Below are 19,527 nucleotides of genomic sequence, written 5' to 3'. Positions count from 1 at the left end.
CTTACTATTTAGCTCTTCAGCTTCTGGTGATCAATGATTGGTTTAGTGGAGGATGGTCGGACCCTGCCTATGGGCTGGAGTTGGCCTCCCGGAGTTATAACCATAATGTATGGCTCTCCCGTTAGCACCTCTATTCGTGTGGTGATCAAGATGGTTTTCCTTGCCTGGAGGGTTGCGGACCAATATGCGTTCTTTCCAGGATCTCCAGGACACCTATACCCTCACCCCCTCGCAGTTTTATAATTTCCATCAACTATGACATGCTCTTTCTGTGCCACGAGACACCCACCCCCCTGAATTCAGTCCTTTGAAGGTCAAGCTCCTAATGGGGGCAGTAGGTGGGGGTGGTGTTTGCCAGATTTATCATACTCTTGTTCTCAGCTCCCCTAGATCATCTTAGGGCCTAGCGGGAGGGATGGCTAGGCCCCCTTGAAGATGACGATTAGCAAGATGCTATTATGGCTCCCTGAGTCATAACAATTTCTTCCAGGCTTTGCCGCATCCAAACCTACTATTTATATGGGGCCTATCTTACTCTCACTCAGCTGCCCTGTGCTGGCCTCCTCCCCTCCCCTACTTGTACCCAGTGCTCAGGTGCCCCAGCCGACTTCTACCATATGGTGTAGCAATGCCCGCTGATTCACATGTACAGCGGTGGTAAGGGAATTATCAGCCATGCTGGGCTGGGAGGTGCCTCTTTCACCCCTGGTACTGCTACTGGGTGTGTTGGAGGGGCCTGGGAGGGTCGCGGGATAATTGGGTGCTGCTGGGCACAGGTATAATGGTGGTAAAAAGAGACAAAACAGCCAGATGGAAAGCTCCCACTCCTCCTACAATATTTCAAAGGACATGGGGTGGATTGTGCGTGCAGCAAGAAAGGGATGTGTACGAGGCCCCGGGATGACCCTGCAAGCACGAGCGTGCTTCGGGGTGGGGCCATTGGTATGGCTCATTTTGTCCCACATTGCATGAGAATGTCTCCTTCCTGTATATTGGCCCCATGCCGCTCCGTCTTGCATATGTGTCCTGTGAATGCTTTAGAGTGTATTATCATGTGACTACTGTATGTTTTACTCAATATAAAATCAATAAAGATAGTATAAAAAAAAAGATTATTCAGAGGTCCCCTTCGCATCATTGCATTTAAACAATCTGTTTAATTGTCACCCGGATGTTTAAAGCTAGAAATTATTACCGACGCACCTTCCATTGCATGAAGATGGTTTCAGTAAAACTAAACAGCTTGTAAATATTTAGGAAATGGATTGGGCATGTATTTTGCTTAATTTTAATTAGCAAAGCTTTTTTAATAAGACATGTGAACAAATTGCAGGAAGTTAACTCAAACTTTTATTTTACTCATTTTTTTGCTTAGTATGCAAAACATTTTTTCAATTTTCCAAGGGTACTATTATTTCAATATGTGCTCCTATATCCACTGCGATGTAATAAGGTTAGAAACACCTAACTCTTTTAATAATAAAAAGTGTAACATGGAAGATGCATGACAGTTAAACACCTTATTTATAGCAACTATATTATGAAACGCATGATAATGATATCAGGATACTGACCCCCGTTTTAAGTGGATATGTTGGCTCCTGAGCCCTGGAGTAGTGAAATAAAAACTGTGTGGAAACAAACCAAATATTTTAGCTTCTTACAGATGTCAGAGGAGCTCATGCTAAAACACTGGTAGCTCAAAGAATACTTACTCGTTTGTATATTTCCTGGTTATTTTGCTAGTGAAAATAAGAGGACATTTGATTATGCATTGTTCCTGGAGCATACGGAGCTAAGGTACAAACCAAGGCGCCAAAAAAGGCTTTAAAGCTTACCTCATTTACTTGCATGCTATTAAATATTGAGCTACACCGATTCATGACAAAATTGGAGATCTGGAAGATAAATCATTTTTATTATGTTGATATGCTTATTAAACATCATACGAGTCATAAAGTGTGCACGGTAATCATCTTTGAGATGCAGTACTTCAGCTCTACAACTGACCACATCTTGTGTCTAGTAAATATGCTTATCGAGAGAGGTCCTTTTAGGACCATTTCAAAGAAATTGTGCTAAATGTCCAAGCAGGAGAAGTGCAGCAAATGTCCAAGGGGCTTAGCGACAAAGGCATTTGGGGTACATAAAGCAGTCCTCCTGTAGTACTCTTTTAGGTACGTTTACATGGCTTTGTGAGTTAGCCCCAAGGCATCTAAAATGGGAATAAAATAGAAATATTCAGGGAACGTTAATTTACAATTAATGAAATAGAAAGGAATGCACACTTTTTACACTTCTACTAATAGGGGGTTGATATTTGAGGGCCCGTGCACAAAGGTTTTAAAGTCATGTAAGAGTATGTAAAGAGTACCTCAGCAATGCTACTTCCTGTACTCATGAATTATTTTGTAAATCAGCCTCTGATGTGAAAATCCCGGTCACTTTAGCAGCACAAGCAGCTTCATGCTCTTTCATGCAACACAGAATACATTCCCTATTTGCACCGGACTCAAAAACATAAATCATGATTTCCTTGTTGGGTCTGGTGCACGTTGACATAATTAATGACATCTTTGATGACATCTCAAATGAAATCACTGATGACATCACTGATGATATCTTAGAATAATTATGACACTTTCATCTAGGATTTGTGGATTTAACTTTCTACATTTGTGGATATTTTTCTGTTCACCTTAATGAGATTACTTTCTTAAAGATATCAAATGATTCACAATTATAAGTCATGAGGTTGACAGGCATATATTTGCCAATGAAAAGACGCCTTCTTTCATTCCTATGGACAAGACTCTGTAGTTTAGTAAAATAGACTAGATGGACATAATAGCATAGTACTTTAGATCCATGCTTACACCACTGGTATTACGCAAACCTTTATGTGGGACACACCTACATTCTACATTATGCAATAATCTGCAATATATCAACATATTTAAAGAAGTTCTGTGAATAAACATGAACAGCTTATTGAATTTGTTTGCACCATAGTATTACAACTATTTAACAATGACGCTGTGAGGAATTGGGTTGTTGGTTGAGTGGGGTGTTAACCCTGCTCAAGCAACTGTCACAATCCCTGTCAGGGTGAACCACAGAAGTCAATAAAATAACCTGTGCTTAAAGCTCTGGTAGCTTAGCGCAACGTCAGTCAGGCTTAACTTAGAGGCAATGTGGAAAGAATTTATGCAGCATACAAATTGTAATAATGTGACAACACAACACAAGAAGAATCCCACACCAATTAAGAGAAATGGACTAAATGTTAATAAATTATTTGACACTAAAACAAACATAAAATCCAACAAGCATAATCGGAGTTATGAATTTTTAAGTTTAACCTAAAAACTAGTGCCTATAAGATCAAAGTGCCAACCATGGACATCAAGTCACACAAGAGCGAGACAGAGTCAAAAAATATGTCTGACCTTGATGGATCTTGAGTCAGATACAAAAAGTGGAATGTGCCTGATCGGCACTTACCTTCAAACTTAGAATCAATTAAAGCAAAAAGCTTTTGAAAATGTGGAAGTTCAGCAGGGCAAGGCTGCAGGTGGTGTCTGAGGAGGAGCCGTCATCGTCATGAGGGAGCCACTGGACGAAGATGTGGTGAAGATTTCCATGTTCGATTTCCTGGACGAAGCTAGATGCTGTAGCTGATGAGGGCTGCATGAGGCTGGATACCCCTTCTGCGAAGGCGTGCTAAACAGGATTTGCTGCTGCGGAGAAGAACGTAGAGGGAGCTACACAGAATGACTGGCAATGTAGCTTGGGTGGATAGACGAGCAGGTAGGTGCCAGTCTCCTCCCAGTTCTCAGAGTAGTTTAAAGGCAAACATTTTCTAAGGCCCAAGTTTTAGATTTTGGCTATCTGGGCACCTTTAACATCACCACCAGGGGTCAAGGACTGGTGGGGCACCACTTAGTGGGCTACGACTCACTCAGGTGGGGTTCAGGTGCAGGTTCAAGATGGTTGGAGCTTTTTCTGTCCCTGAGGCTCTGATCATGAGGCCAGCGAATTATCCCTTGGAGTCACTCTGGAAGTCCTGGGTTCGAGAAGTGGAAATGGGCTTAAGCAGCAAGGCAGGCCTCTGAGGGTTCAAGACAGGCTTGAGGCAGCAAGGAAGTACTTAAAGGTGCAGAAAAGAAGCCTTCTAGAGTATACAGCAAGCCACAGCAGCAGGCAGTCCTCTGACAGTCTTTTCTGCTGGTCCAGAAAGTGAACTGAAGAGTTTACCTGAAGGTCCTTTTTTATACCTGGTGCCTTCTTTGAAGTAGGAGAGGTTTCTAGAGAATTCTTTTTGAAGTGTTTGGAGTTTTCTGCCTCCTCTGCCCTTGCTACAGGCTTGCCGTACGAACAATGAATTGGTGACAAGCCCTTTGTGTGGAGGCAGGGCACAGCCCCTTGATTTACAATTGGGGCTCTACCCAGCAACGCACTCCCCCACCCATCCAGGCACACTTAATCCATCTATTGTGTGGCTGTCTGGGAGGAATAAACAAAGTCCAACTGCCAGCTATACCCAGTCATGTGACCTGGGAATAGGCTGCAGTCATCACATGGTTAAGGCAGGAAAATGCCAACTTTCCAAAAATGGCATTTTCAAAACTGTAACTTACAAACTAAATTTACCATTAGAGAGGATTTTGAATGACAGTTTTTCAGCCACCAACCAGGAAGTTCTTACCTGCTCCCAATCAAATGTTAGCACCTATTAAATGAAATAAGGCAGCCCAATGTTATTCTGTAGTGAAAAGCAAACCTGTGAGTTGTTCAGTACCAGGATATGTAAAAATTAAAAGGCCATGCCCAACCTTTTCAGCCCATTTACCCTACCCTATGGGCTATCTAGGGTCTACCCTATGGGTGTCATATATGTAAAAACAAAAAGGATTTTAAGGCCTGGTAACCTTAGGTATTTTGCCAAGTCTGATTGACAATTTAGAACTACATTCAGGCTGCACCGGCAGACCTGGAACATGTTTTAAAAGGTTACTTAGGAGGATGGCACAATAAGTGCTGCAGGCCCACTAGTAGCATACTATTTAAAATTCCTCGGTAAATATTATACCACTTTAGTTTTGACTTGTAAGTAAATTAAATATGCCATTTCCAAAGGTTTCCATGTTTTATGGAGTGAGCACAAGCACTTTAGCAGTGCTAACACCCACAGAATCCTAAGGCCAACAAAAATAAATTAAGCAAAATAGGAAGGTTAAAGCAAAACGTTTAGGGGAAGACTGTCATAACTCTGACAGGTGCATGCCTAGATATCCACTGGTAGTTATTGTATTATCAATAGCAGCTTTGGCCTTTCTGGCAGATTTTTCAAAACAGACTTTGGCTTTAAGCCGCAACCTATTTTCAAACACACCTCTGCAACTCACACCAGGTGCGCTCAGCCTTTACATTGTTTAACATGGAGCACTTTTTCCACCCCAAACTTTACTGATTTGTAAACAGTGCACCATATGACTTTTAAAATGCACATTTACACTAGCTGTCAGGGCTTAAACTATGTCCATGCTATTGACCCACTACCTATGTCCAGCTACATAATTTTAACTCCGAACCTAGGCATGTTTGAGATCAAACATTTTGGAATCATAGCCCAATACTTTTACCAGTATTGGAAGTATGATTCCATGCACTCTGAAGTCTCCTTAGAGGAACCCCCGCATTGCTCATATCAGCCTTCTGGGGTTTTCCAGGCAGTCCAAGCTGCTGCCACCCCTCAGACAGGTTTCTGCCCTCCTGCTGCTTGAACAGCTCAAGCCTAGGAAGGCGGAACAAAGGATTTCCTTTGGGAATGGGGGGGTAACACCCGCTCCCTTTGGAAATAGGTATTACATGGTTTGGGAGGGGTAGCCTCCAGAAGCCACTGGTATGATTTGAAGGGCACATTTGGTGTCCTCTGTGCATAAACCAGTCTACGCTGGTTCAGGGACCTCCATTTCCTGCACTGGTGCGAAACTGGACAATGGGAAGGGGAGCGACCACTACCCTGTCCATCACCACCCTAGGGGTGGTGCACAGAGCTCCTCCAGAGGGTCAGAGGGTCCCTGGGGTCTGCCATCTTGAATCCAAGGTTGGCAGGGACCCCTGGGAGCATCTGAGTGGCCAGGTCAGGCAGGTGACATCAGAGTTCCCTGCCCCCTTTCAGGGCCATTTAGGGTCTCTCTCTTGGGAGGATCCTCAGATTTTGCTTGCAAGATTCAAGCAGGAACCCTCTGCAACCTTGCTTCGACTTCTAGCCACTGGAACAGCAACTGGACCCTCCAGGAACTGACAATCTGCATCCATGATGAAGACTCTGCTTGCAACATTGTTTCCACGGCTCCTTCCAGCTTCTGAAACATTTCCCCAGCTGTGCATCCTCTGAGGGGGGCAAGTCTTAAATGTGCATGAGAAGGAAGAAGGAATCTCCCTTGGAGTGAAGGAGTCACTCCCCTCCATCCGCAGGCACCAACTGCAATGACGACCGGCCGCGTGGATCTCCTCTCATCCTGAGCTGCGTTGATCCTGCATCACAGGTGGTGGTCTGGAGTAGTCCTCTTGATCTTCTCTGCCAGCTGTCCCACTTTGCTGGAGGTTAGCCCTCGCCTTCCCACGCAGGACAGTACCCTCATGCACTGCATCTCTTGCAGCTGCCAAGGCTTATTTGCATCTCCTCCACAGGATCTTTAGGCTCCATGTAGCCCCAGACCCCAGCACTTCTTCCTGCGAAGCACAGTCCTCTGCATCCTTTTCCTGCAGTGTGGGGCCCTTTTCCAGTTGTGTTGGCTCCTTTGTGACTCCTGGTTTCTTGTCCAGTGGGTCTCCTATGGGGGCTGCCTCTTCTTCTTTGGACTCTATACCTTGCTGATGGTTCCCCTTGGACTCTCCCGTGGGTTGAGTCCTCCTGGACCTTGCTGGTCCCTGGCAGCTCCACTTTTGCTTCACCACGACTTCTGCCTTTGCCAAGGCTTGTTGGTGGCTTTTCGATACCACTGACCGACTGCAACCATCTATCTAGCGTGGGACATCAACTGGATCCTCCAGAAAATCTTCACCTGATCCAGGGCTGCATTCCGGGCCGTCTTCGTCCTACTGTCGACCAACTCCTGCATCCACAAGTGGGTAGGTAGTAGATCATACTCCTCCTGGACTCTTCTGTGACTTCTGGACTTAGTTCACTTCTTCCACAGGTCTCCCTCTTTAGGAATCCACCACTGGTTTCTTGTATTCTTAACTGGGTGTTGCATCTTCTTCTTTCCTTTCCTTTTGGGTGGTTTAGGGAAAATCCAATAACTTACTTCTTTCTTCCTGATACTTATTGTGGTATTTACCTTTGGTGTTTCCTTATGCCCCCAGCTCCACTCAACACATTCCATTTACCTAGGTAGGGGTCCTGTGTTTGCATTCCATTTATTTTAGTATATGGTTTGGGCTCCCCCTATGGTCACTATTGTCTATTTAGTTACTTGCCTAAATGTGCTTTAGAAAATGGTGCTTGAGCTCAAGTACTACAGAAAGTGAGAGTGCAATTTTATAAGAGCAGTTACCTGACTTTTCTTTCTCTAATAGCATAATTCTTGAATTTAAATTGTGTCATTTATGCCTGTGTTTTCAATTTGGGGAATTTGCCTTTTGAAGGGTTTTTCACACACAGTGAAACCAACCCAAACTGTGCCACCCTAACTGTTTGAACCCAGAGTGGACATCTGTATTTCTTGGATTGTTTTTGTTCCTTTTAGTTTAATCCAATCATGCAGGAAAGTTATGTGTGATATAATGAATGCCCTTATTTGTCTTTCTTTTACATAATAAGTGCAACCACAGTTCTAATTGTAGTGTGCAACAGTGAATCTCTGTGACGTCAGCCCTAGCGACGCAGTACTTAGTGTTATGGTACTCAGTTTGGGTTTTTGGTAATGCAGTATTAGTAATTGTGCCAACAGTTATTATTGTCCAAGAAAAGTGCTAGAGCATCCTGGAGTTCTTCTAATGCTCCTGTGCCCATATCAGAAAGAGAGATTCAGTTTCAAGGAAGTTGAGTGCACTAACTCTACTATCATTCTGTCAACAACAACCTGCCCCCCCCCGAAGATACAGGGTGCCTGGCTGGACGGGGCAGCAAGACATGGCAGTGTTTGTCTCTTTCTCTTCCACTTCCCCTTTCCTTTTGGGACATCTGCCAGGGCTTCTGTGTCCACCAAGCAGTGCCAAGAGGTATTCCAGGAGGTCGGGTATACCATCACCCCTGCAAACATCCTGCTTTTCAGGTGAGTGGCCCCGTCATGACAATTACACTGTTTTCTAAAATGTTCTATACCTATTGATGATAACTAGTGTACATATTTAGTGTGTTACTTACCTCCTATTGGAGGGTTGCCTCTCTAGTACTTTTTGGTATTGTGTCACTAAAATAAAGTACCTTTATTTTTGTAACACTGAGTGTTTTCTTTCATGTTCGTTCATGTTTTCTTTCATGTGTGTAAGTGCTGTGTGACGACAATGGTATTGCTTGTGCTTTGCATGTCTCCTAGATAAGCCTTGGCTGCTCATCCACAGCTACCTCTAGAGAGCCAGGCTTCTAGACACCTCCTACACTACACTGATACTATACACTATACTTATACCTGAACCTGGTATGAGGTGTAAGCACCCTAGGTACCCACCACACACCAGGCCAGCTTCCTACATCACTGTCAAGTGAATGCTTTAAAACTGAGGTAATCTTCCCAAGGGTCACTGATTCAATGACCCAGGAGACCAGCTATGTTTTTTTAATGTTGATGGGGTACTGCTGCGCTCACTGCAGCCCTCCACAACAACAACAAAATGGTTGGTGGTGCCCCTGCCCCTTCTAGGAACCTTGGAATGTCTGCAATCAAGGAACTACCTAGGTAATATTTTCTTAATGTCCATTTATTTTCACATAAAGAGAAAGTATAACCTTTCTCCCCATTTTACATACTTCTCTGTATATCTAACTAAATGTGATCTTGTCATCATTTTCTGGAAAGCCAATATATGTATCTTCGGCTAAAGGTAACATTGACCATTTCAGGCCACAGAACTGTATTTGTGCAATGTCTGGTATGTGCCCAAACCAAATCTTTGCTCTATTCCAGATTTATCACCCTTGATTATGAATTGTATGTATTGTTTGAAGCCCCCACCAATTTGCTAGTGGCTTTGTGGATCTGTTTTGGGGTTTGTGAGGTAACAGAGCTATTCTTAAGCATATAGACAATTGTGTACGTAACAATATGAACTTCCGAATTATTGGGAATCACACATGTGGTGATTCATTCATATAAATATGTTTGATTCCATGAAATAATTACATCACTGAGGTTGTTTTTTGTACATTGTTTCCATTTTGTTTGAAGTTTCTCTTTAGCTTTTATTCATTCTGTCCTCCCCATAAAAGCACTGGGGTTCGACTCATATAGTCAGTAAAATTAATTGGTTGATTATAATTATATGGTTGATATTTAGAGCCATAAAATTATATTATATTTAAGTGTTTGACCCCAAATCGTATTACTTTCAATGTCACACTTTGTTACATTACATTGAATGTTAAACCAACATTTGTGTAAAATATATATTTTATTTTAAACCTTTTTTGTGTAGGAGTTTTCTAATTTAGAAAATAATGTCCAGATGTACCATTTACTGGTTGCAAAATACTGGCCACACTGGACAACTAAATATTTTCAAGTACTGACCTTGGTGCCTTTTGGTTGCTTCACAAAAAAGAGAATCGGATCAAGTCACAATTCTATTGATCTAAATTATATTCATTAGGTAGGCCACAATTTGTGACTCAGCTTGAGGATGGTGGCCTGCAAGGGTCAGCAGGATACAATTAAAAAAATGCAGGCCATTTTCCTTAAACAATACAGTACTGCATCATTGTTTTTTTAAAGTTTGTCTAAGTGTTGGCAGTGGTCTCCTGAACCATTGTCTTGTCTTCAGCAAATGTATGTTTTTTACATTCATCAAGAGGAAGAGGCACCCAGGGGAATCCTTCCCTTTTTTACAAATGGATTAACACCTTTGTTGAGGTTGTGGTAAATTTCAATGTTTTGCCATGTATATTTGGTCGCAAATCATTGATATTTTGAAAGGGACGCCTACAAAACCACTTTCCAGATACTGCCTCGATAACCATTAAACACTAAACTGGAGCATTTGCAACTCTTTAAATGCCTTGGAAATCTGGTCAATTGCTGCTATTAGTGCAAGTTGATTTAGGAATTAATAATTGTAGATCCCGGACCCTATGTGTTTCGCATAAGAAAATTGTCACCTCGACCAAGATTCATGGGCATACAGTGTTTGCCCTGCAAGCTAGACTATACCAATCTGACACAGCACAGTCTATTGACAATCATTCGCATTCTGTGATGATAGCCTCTCTGCATTATCATGTGCAGAGTGACAGTATTGAGAATTATATCACTTAAAAGGGTGGGATAGCAGTGTCTCAAATAAAGTAGCACATTGCAAAAGGAACATCAACAGGAACATCAGCAGCAGGAGCTTTTAACTCTCAAGCAGCTAAGGGAAACCAGATACTTCCCATCACAGAGGGTTTGCAAAGAAAGCAAAGATGTCAGGTAACATGCAGGAAAGTATAGGTGACAGCAGGGCATGGACAGAGGCAGTCAACAGCAGTGGCGGCCACTGAAAATCTCAAGGGGAGGGTGGGAGGGGACAGAGACAGAGGGGGGAAAAAAAAATTACCTTACCATCACCACTGTCTCCTGTCGCCTCGTGCTCCTCTTCTCTCCATGTGGTGTCCTAGCATTCACAGGGACACCAGCACAGGATCCCCAGCAATCCTGGCTCTGCTTTCATGCCAAACATAGCATGAAAGCACATCAGGACTGGTCTGAGCAGCAGTCACTACTGCTCAGACAGTGCCCTGGGCTCTGTGCAGTTTCTCCAGCCCAGCTGTTAAACTCAGCTGGGCTGGAGAAACCTAAGTGCAGCCGACCAAACAGACATGCACACTTAGGTGCACTCTTCCCTCCTTCCCCCTCCCACCTCCAGACGCCTAGCCCCACCCCTCTCTGTACTGCTGGCTTAAGCCAGCAGATGAAAAATAAAACAATAGTGCAACTATCGTTTTATTTTTCATCTCCTGGCTCTTAGCCAGGGGGTGATGCTCCTTCGCCATAGTGAAGGAGCAGTCCCTGGTCAGCATAGATAAGTAACTGCTGTCCGTGATACAAACAGTAGTGTATCCATTGTCACGCATGTAGAAAAGATGCTCAGAGCATACAAAAAACAAAAAGGCATGTATGAGTCATAGGAAGTCACAACACAAAAAGATTAGCAGCATTGAAGGCATATTAGAACTTAATATAAAGACATGTAAAACTGATGAGCTATGCAGTTTCTCACAACGCATCAGTTATATTTGAACGTGCCAAAGGTATTGTGGGAGATGAAAGATGCCTTGCATCACTGGAATACAGGGGTTTGGGTACCAGTGTCACAATCATATTTGCCTGACAGTGGACTAACTGTTCACTTTCACAGCACTGAGGAGATCAAACTGCCAGGGTCTCCTGTGATTAATTCAGACCTGTTCTCCTCTTAAGCTGCTTCTCTAGATTCAAATTTGCTCACAATCGTTAGAACGTGACGTTTATTTGTAAATACACTTCACGTTCTGACGATTGGGCATCTTGGCAGTGAATAACAGATGTTTAATCTTACCCAACCCAATGGTAATCGTTTTATCTACCTCAGGAGTCTGAAAGGCTAAGGGGATTCACAACAGACACCTCTGACTACGGTGTCAGGCACTAGATGCATGAGTCCACGGATACACCAGATCCAGTTCTGGCAGGTTTGTGCAGGCTGGGGGTACACCACCCAAAGGAGGAGGACCAATCACACCCAACCCTTATAACATTTGCCTGACCTTCCACCCATCGTCATTTTTGCACTAGTTGTGTTCAGATCTCTCGGCAGACCACGTGATGTTGCAATCTCTTCTCGTCCCACATGAGATCCGCTGGACTTGAGGACCTTACCCCGATGTTAAGTGAACAGTGGTGCAGCTATGTGATGGCAATAGCCACGACATTTGCAATGAGCTCCGTGTTCTTTACTTTGATGCCGGCAATCATAGGTGAATGTCAGCTTTTGTGAGTATGTGGTCTGGGACACTTTTGCCGAGTTAGTTTTGCCCAGGTGAAGTAATGAGCACGTGTTCAGCTGAGCTGCTGTGAAACGTATGTGACTGCTTCGTAGCCCAGTATGAATGATGTTGGTTGCAGATAACGATGTCTGGAGGTCCTTCCAAGTCTGACAGTGATCTGGTAATGGCCACATATTGGTTTGGCGCATGATCTACCACAGATCATCTACATCGAATTATTGTACTTGCCCACTACAAATAACTAGATGCAGACACTCAAATCATTGTTTAAACACCACAATGGTCTTCTCAGTGGCACATCATGTCCGTATGTGTGCAGTGGTGTACCACCTTAGTTCCCTTGTGGTTGTAGAACATCACCAACTATTATGAAAGTCTGCTGTGGATATCCACTGTCACCTGTTGTGAAAGGCCCAGCGAGTTGTGGCTGTTGGTGGCAAGGGCGAACAACGTGTTGTGTGTGAGAAGACAGGTACTGTATTTCTCATTCAGTCAGATACATTTCCTGCATGTATTTCTTTGCATCGGGCAAGTGCCATCAATGGTGTCGACTGCGAGGAGGAATCATTAATGATTTCCCCTTGCAGAGGGCATATAGTTTTTTCTTGAATGTCTGATTTCCTATAACGTGCTGGGAACAGAGACACGTGAGGCAATATGAGGCTTGCTTGCCTGTGGTAAATCGGATTTCCTTGCAACTGTTGCTCGGCAAATGACAAATGTAGTGTAACATATGGGTATAAATAACAATTTATTTTGAGCAGCTGTGTACTCCTGGATGCTCTTTTTCAGTCTGATGTTTTTGAGAGTATGCTGTACAATTTTAAATAATAACTATGTTTACATTCCATATCAATGAAGTTGTACTGTGTTATTGACTGTTTCCATTTCTGTCTAGGTTATGTCTTTCTCCTCACTCACCGATAAGGATGTGTGTAAGCCGTAGTGGTACCTCTGTGTGGTAGAACTGTCCTCTCACAAGTGGTAATGGTTAGGAGTGAATATCATGCAATAAATACCTATTATCATACATGAGAATATGGGCTTATCATTGGCTTGGCTTAGTACAGCGCTCTCACTTTTCCCAGAGCCATGCGTTGTAGCCCATCCATTACCCGTAATTACTTTGAATTCTGGGACTTGTAGTTCTGCTTTTATAATTGGTTATCACTACACAATAGGAACTAGGATACTGAGGTAAAATTGTGTTCTTTTCTCGGTACTGCACATGTTGTCATTCCTCGTGATATGGGGCCTGATTCTAACTTTGGAGGACGGTGTTAAACCGTCCCAAAAGTGGCGGATATACCACCTACCGTATTACGAGTTCCATAGGATATAATGGACTCGTAATACGGTAGGTGGTATATCCGCCACTTTTGGGACGGTTTAACACCGTCCTCCAAAGTTAGAATCAGGCCCATTGTTTCCAAGAACATTTCTCAGCAAAGCAGGGGACATATTAGAAAGAATTCTCACCCAAAACTCACTAAACCAATGTTACTGCAAACCATGCTGGCAAAGATGGTGAATACGTAATTTGTATATTGTAGTCTCAATCTTTACTCTGCCTTTGTCACTCAGTGAAGCTTTTTCAGAAAAGGCAGTAACACGGTAGAAAAGCAATATAATTCACTTTTTAAGCACGAGTAATACATGCCCTGCTAAAGAGTCATACTTTAGAAAGTGGACAGGGCACAAGTAATTTGGAGCAAATTAAACAATAGCTGTTTTCGGCCATAAGCGATCACTATTTGTTTATATTGAATGTATGTGTCCCTTCTCCACCATTGGATGCTGGAACCAGAGCAGGGTGGTTAGCCTTCTCTAGGAACATCTTTAAAAAAGCATTGGCAAAGCCAATAGGTTTTGCCTTTGTTTTTTCTTTTGCATTCTATTTGACTATGTAACTGGATTTTAAATATTAGAAAAGTGTTATAACAATGTTTGTTTTCAACTTGAGAAACCATTAATAGTAGTTTATGTTGTTATGCATGTTGAATTAATAAACATTTTTTCTAATATTTATAATCTGGTTAGATGGTAAAATAGAATGCAAAAGAAAAAACAAAGGCGAAACCGATTAGCTTTGCCAATGATTGGTTCACTTGGGTCACATAACTGAGCCTCATCAGAGTAGAGTTTTTACCTTTGTCATATGGCCAGTTTACACTGTGCAAACGCCATGTACATACAAATATATGAAGACGCATGTTATTTGTGCATCCTTAGCCAATATATTTTACTTTACACCAGCCGCTATCTAAAGATTAAGATATGGGTAGATTGCACAATAAATACATTCCACGGAGGACATTCCCTAGATTATCCTAATTTTATTTAGCAATGTATTTATTTGTCAATATTTTGTGCCTGGGTCGGGTCCCAAGTTGGAGTGTTGCACAAAAGCAAACTCTGTTCTTTTCCCAAACGTGCACTCTAAGATAGCTTCTCAGCATGAGCAATAGGTGCGTGCTACCTCGTTAAATTACTTATGCATAACAACAGTGGAGAGAGCGCTGCTATGAATGAGTCGCTAATGGAATGCTAACGAGCAGGACAACCACAGAAAAGAAAATACGTGTGTACAGGCATGTAACCAATGTGTACATGAAAATAAGTCATGTAGAGATGGCAGAGCAAGCTCTAAGAAAGAAGGACCCTCTTGTGGATGAATAAACGGGCAAACATAAGGTTATGGCTGGGATTGTATCCAGACGCACGGATTAACCATAAACAATGGGAGCATTAAAAGGGAAGCAGTCTGGTCCGGAGCAGAATCTGACAAATCCTATGCTGCGGATCCACTTTTCACTGTTAGAAGTCTGGTTGTTAACAACCTGCCAGAGGCAGAAAGTTTTCTTATGAACGCGATACACTCAAAGCTCCGTTCCTTGCAAACAAGTGATCAAAAGTGCTGGAGATCACTCGCTGGGTGCTAGACAGAAGGCCACTGTTGAGAATTACTCTCATTCATAATACAGTGTCTAGGCCCATATCATTTTACGATCACGAGGGTGGGGAGCGTGTCTCTTAAAACAGCTCAGTAGGACGTGGTTTTCACATACAGCTGAAGTGACAGAGGTTCAGCTGGGTTGAATATTAGAAGAAGAGGGGAAGGATGGAGAATGTGGTGTAATGGCCTAACCCACTATCCTTGGAGCTGTGGAACCGGGTTCGAATCTCGCTGTCTGATGGTGCTTGAAATGTATGCAAACCGGAAAAACAAATAAAATGCAAACAAAAGGCAGCTTCAAATATCAACAGGCAGGGAAAAAATAGGTTAAGACAAACACACCTTAATGGAGAAGTGCGGTACTTGCTCAGCAAGAAAAGTGGCAAAACAAAGAATGTGTAGCATGATCAGGGATTACTCAATGAAGTAAGTATCACAAAAACAACATTCCCATTGAAAAATAAAGTCAATAATCAAGCTACTTTTTAGCATCCCAAAAAATGTTTAAAGAAAGCATGACATTTTAAGTCTATCGTTTAACCCCACTGGTAGAAGAGTATTCAAACGTTTGATTTATATGATTTCTTTTTGTAATAATCTCCTATTATTGTCAACCTCTGGGGATATGACCATTGCATAGATGCCAACATTTCGAAACAAGAAAGAGGGAGATATTGAAAAAAACGGGGTATTAAGTTTTGTCACTAAATACCAATGACAATGAGGGAATTTTAGGCGGGTGATGGCAAAAATAACACCTCCAACCTGAGTCTGGTCTCTTGGCATGTATGCAGCATGCTGTGGGGACAGCTGCAATGGGTAAAAGCGAGAGAGTGGGAACCCGTCTGTCCTTATTTGGTCTTCTATTAATTCATTTAAAAGGGGACGCGTTGGAGGTTCGATAGCCCTTTTGACTACGCCTAGAGTGATTCCACCATAAGTCTCCAATTTGCTACAATTTCAACATCATAATCAATAAAAATCATCAAATACTCTTTGGAGTCATTAATCTTTACACACCATGACCCATCTGGACATGAATAACCACACCTTTAGTAAAAGTTAGAAAGTTTATTTCCCTATATTAACAATGCTAATATCACGTAAATTAATCTCAAAACCAACTGATAAACATATAAGAACAACACTGGTTGACCAAATCTTCTAAAGAATCTCAATTTAGCTAATGCTTTGATCATTAAACATTCGAGAGTCACAGTGCAAATCAATAGCAATATCAACTGTACATAGAAATAGCACACAACTAGGTTCAGCAATTGATCAACATCAATTGTTATTAATAATTTGTTAGCATTCTCCGGGTCTCCCTAGCTAAACTTCTGAGTAGAATAGCATGTTTGGACTTCACACAAAACACTTTTAGTTGAAGTTAATTTAGAAAACATCTAACTATGGCTCTATCAAAATAACGGTTGATACCTAGAAACAAAGAACATAGTCTACAAAAAGAACAATAGCTTTGTGTTATAACTCTCCTCAATATGGATCGGCAAGCTGCGATTACCTTTGTCAGTTGGACATCTGCTCAGTCAGCATCAGCAACGGGCAGTGAAAGGGGGTGGTTCAGGCACAGGGACTCTAGCTATCTGAACCATTTAACAAACAATGTCTAAGGGATCAGCATTCAGCATTGGAAATCTAAGCAATAAAGTTAAAGATAGGAACAAAGTCATCAGGAACTGTTCAGCTCCTCAAGCAGGGTAGAATAAGCTTCTCCTCCCTCTGTACAGTCAGGCTGAGTTAAAATCACCTAAAGAACTTTGCTATTGGTCAAAAACTGTACGTTTGCAATTAGTCTAATAATAATTAAACCCCCAGTCTAAGATATAACTGAACTGTCTTTCACATGGTGAAGATTGGCTCCTCTTCTCCTGTTCCCATCGTCAGGCTCGACAGGTAACATTTTTGCATCCATCCACACTCCAGTCAGTGCATCCACTGTTGGTTCCTGGGAACATCGCTGTCACATGCATCAAACTATACAGTGTACCAACTACTAATACAGAATATTCTAGCAAGCACTTCTCATGAGAAAGTTAAAGACATCTGCTACCGTTTGGTCAAAGTGGTATGAACAATACATGAATGAATTTCTCTGGACATACATTCCCACAATTTATTAAACAGTGCAGCTTAATATGTGACGGTGCAAACTAGACCCAAACCTTGCTAACTTAAGGCCTACAACGAATAAGCAAATACATAACATAAAATCATTAACATAACATATTACTATCATTTCTCTACACATACATTTTTAATAATAATTAATATGCATCACAAAAGCATTAACGTATTTTGTGACGGCCACTAAAGTGGGCACATTTTTTTCTATGTTAACCTAGTTTTATGCAACTTCATAACTCATAGTATTTAAATTAATCAGTAATAAATTCAGCTTTCACAATCCCTCTTCTAATGACTAAATATGTCATCACACTTTACATCATCCAAATTTTTGTTCATCTGAAATTTGCTCTCCCCATAACTTTTATTTCTTCTATCCCTTTTCGTATTTTCCCTAAACAATTTTTCCATTTTAATTTCCTCCCTCCTCTGATCATTTTATAATTTCCTCAATTTAATCACATGATAAAATTTATACATTCTCCATGTTCCAATTATACAAATCACAATAATCACTATTATCTGTATTATCTTCAATATTATCCCTTTCCCTAGCCAATTTCCCACAGAAGCAAAACCTTTGCCAACATTTTCCCAAACTCCTGGTTCTTTCAGATCTTTGAAATCAGCACTATCATTAGGCAAATTGTTAATAAGGCTTCTAATTTCTTCACTGTTGTTAGGTATATATGAGCAACAATTTTGCGAGTTCGGCATTTGACAAACTCTGCCCTCTTTTGCTAAAAGGATTTCTGAAGAGTCATAGACCTTACCGCAGCCATTTCTGTATCCATTAGGATCAGAACTCCTGAAACATTTGCCAGCATGTTATCCACATTAGTAGACAACTTTCGAATTTTCAAAGAATTCAGAATAACTCCCACTGAAGGAATTATTGCTCCAAATTGTATCTTGTAAGTTTGCGCTGCTTTTGAGTCAAAAAGTGATGCAAATGCGGCCCAAAAAAAGTATAAATATGGGCCAATCTGTCAGTTCTAGATTTAGACCTATATACACAAAGCTTTCCTATGTGTAGTGCATCTAAAGCTAACCTTCCTTGTGTCTTTATGTCACTAAATGCATGATCATTTTTAATTGTCCTTTTCTCTAAGCCCTTTTCTAATTTTGCCTTCAATGCTTTTCTCCTATCATCTGTATGATCTAGGAAACTCTTTTCTACAGGGGTAAGCAAGCATGTCAAATTGCTGCGGTGGGCGGAAGCTGTGCCACATGTCAATGCAGGTTCAAAGAACCCTCTTACTAACTCTATGGTGTTTTCCTTAGTCATTCTACTCTAATACTTAATCATGGGAGCAAACAAAAATACTACATCATGGTTCGAATAGAAGTACTGAATGTACTCCTGTTTATAAAATCTTGTTAATAGAAGACTACAACTTATTCCATAAGTAAGGTGCAAACTATGGTAAGTAACTCCTTCCTCCACTGATGAAGGAATTTGTGCACAGACTTAACAATCTCTTGCATCCATCGTCTCAACATACTCACACAGTAAGCAATAGAAAACATTAGAAGAAAGTTCTCCTTGGGTACTGTTTTTGCGTAAATACTTCTCATCTATCCTAAACTTATCTACTTCTGTGAGGGCAGTAGTTGTCTCTAAAGCAGTGGTATGGTTGGCCGCAACCTTATCAAGAAGAGTCTTGCTCACAATCAACACCAAACACAATATCATGCATACAATCACCAAACTAATACCTAACCTGTTGGATATAGTTATTCATGATCTGTAAAGAATCAGAAAGTAGAAGAGAAACATTTACAGCTATGAGGTAAAACAAAAACAAAAATCTTCAATCTTCTTTAGCAGTTATTTACAGCTTTCAGTCATTCTTCCAGGACCCTTTGTCAAACATAGGTAGCTTTGTCAAAATCAGTTTAGCAGCTTGTCAAATCATGTTATTAGGTCTCTTCCGGTTACTTTCAATAGTCTCTTTTGCACTTTCCTTAGATCCACAGTTTTAAAAAGTTCAGTTCATTGATCTTCTTCACGTGCCAAAGATTTGACCTGGGATTTCTCGATCAAAACAAAAGGACAAAAATTCACTCTGCCATTAATTTATCATTGCAGACACCCATTCACGACCTACGTGCTTTCTATTTGCAATTCTCTTTCTTTTCAATCTTCAATCTCCATTCAACTCTCCATCACCTAAATCTTCTCTTCTTGTGTCTATTTCTTCTTCAATTGTTGTAATTGTATTGCTTCTTT

At 41.4% G+C, this 19,527-nt stretch overlaps 1 protein-coding gene across 4 annotated transcripts in view; it reads right to left on the bottom strand.

The window, feature by feature from the left end:
* NMS (neuromedin S) overlaps positions 1–19,527 on the bottom strand; it is a 418,782-nt gene that overhangs the window by 113,539 nt on the left and 285,716 nt on the right. For all 4 annotated transcript variants that reach the window (XM_069204401.1, XM_069204398.1, XM_069204399.1 and 1 more), the window contains 3 exons: positions 1,839–1,898; positions 1,716–1,742; positions 1,575–1,628 (listed from right to left, as the gene is read on the bottom strand). In XM_069204401.1, the coding sequence (XP_069060502.1) occupies positions 1,575–1,628; positions 1,716–1,742; positions 1,839–1,898 (141 nt within the window). The remainder of the gene's footprint in view (positions 1–1,574; positions 1,629–1,715; positions 1,743–1,838; positions 1,899–19,527) is intronic.

Source organism: Pleurodeles waltl, chromosome 8 (assembly GCF_031143425.1).
Source record: "Pleurodeles waltl isolate 20211129_DDA chromosome 8, aPleWal1.hap1.20221129, whole genome shotgun sequence".
NCBI lineage: Eukaryota > Metazoa > Chordata > Amphibia > Caudata > Salamandridae > Pleurodeles > Pleurodeles waltl.
The sequence above is the reverse complement of the archived record's forward strand: the minus strand, read 5'-3'. Positions and strand labels throughout refer to the sequence as shown.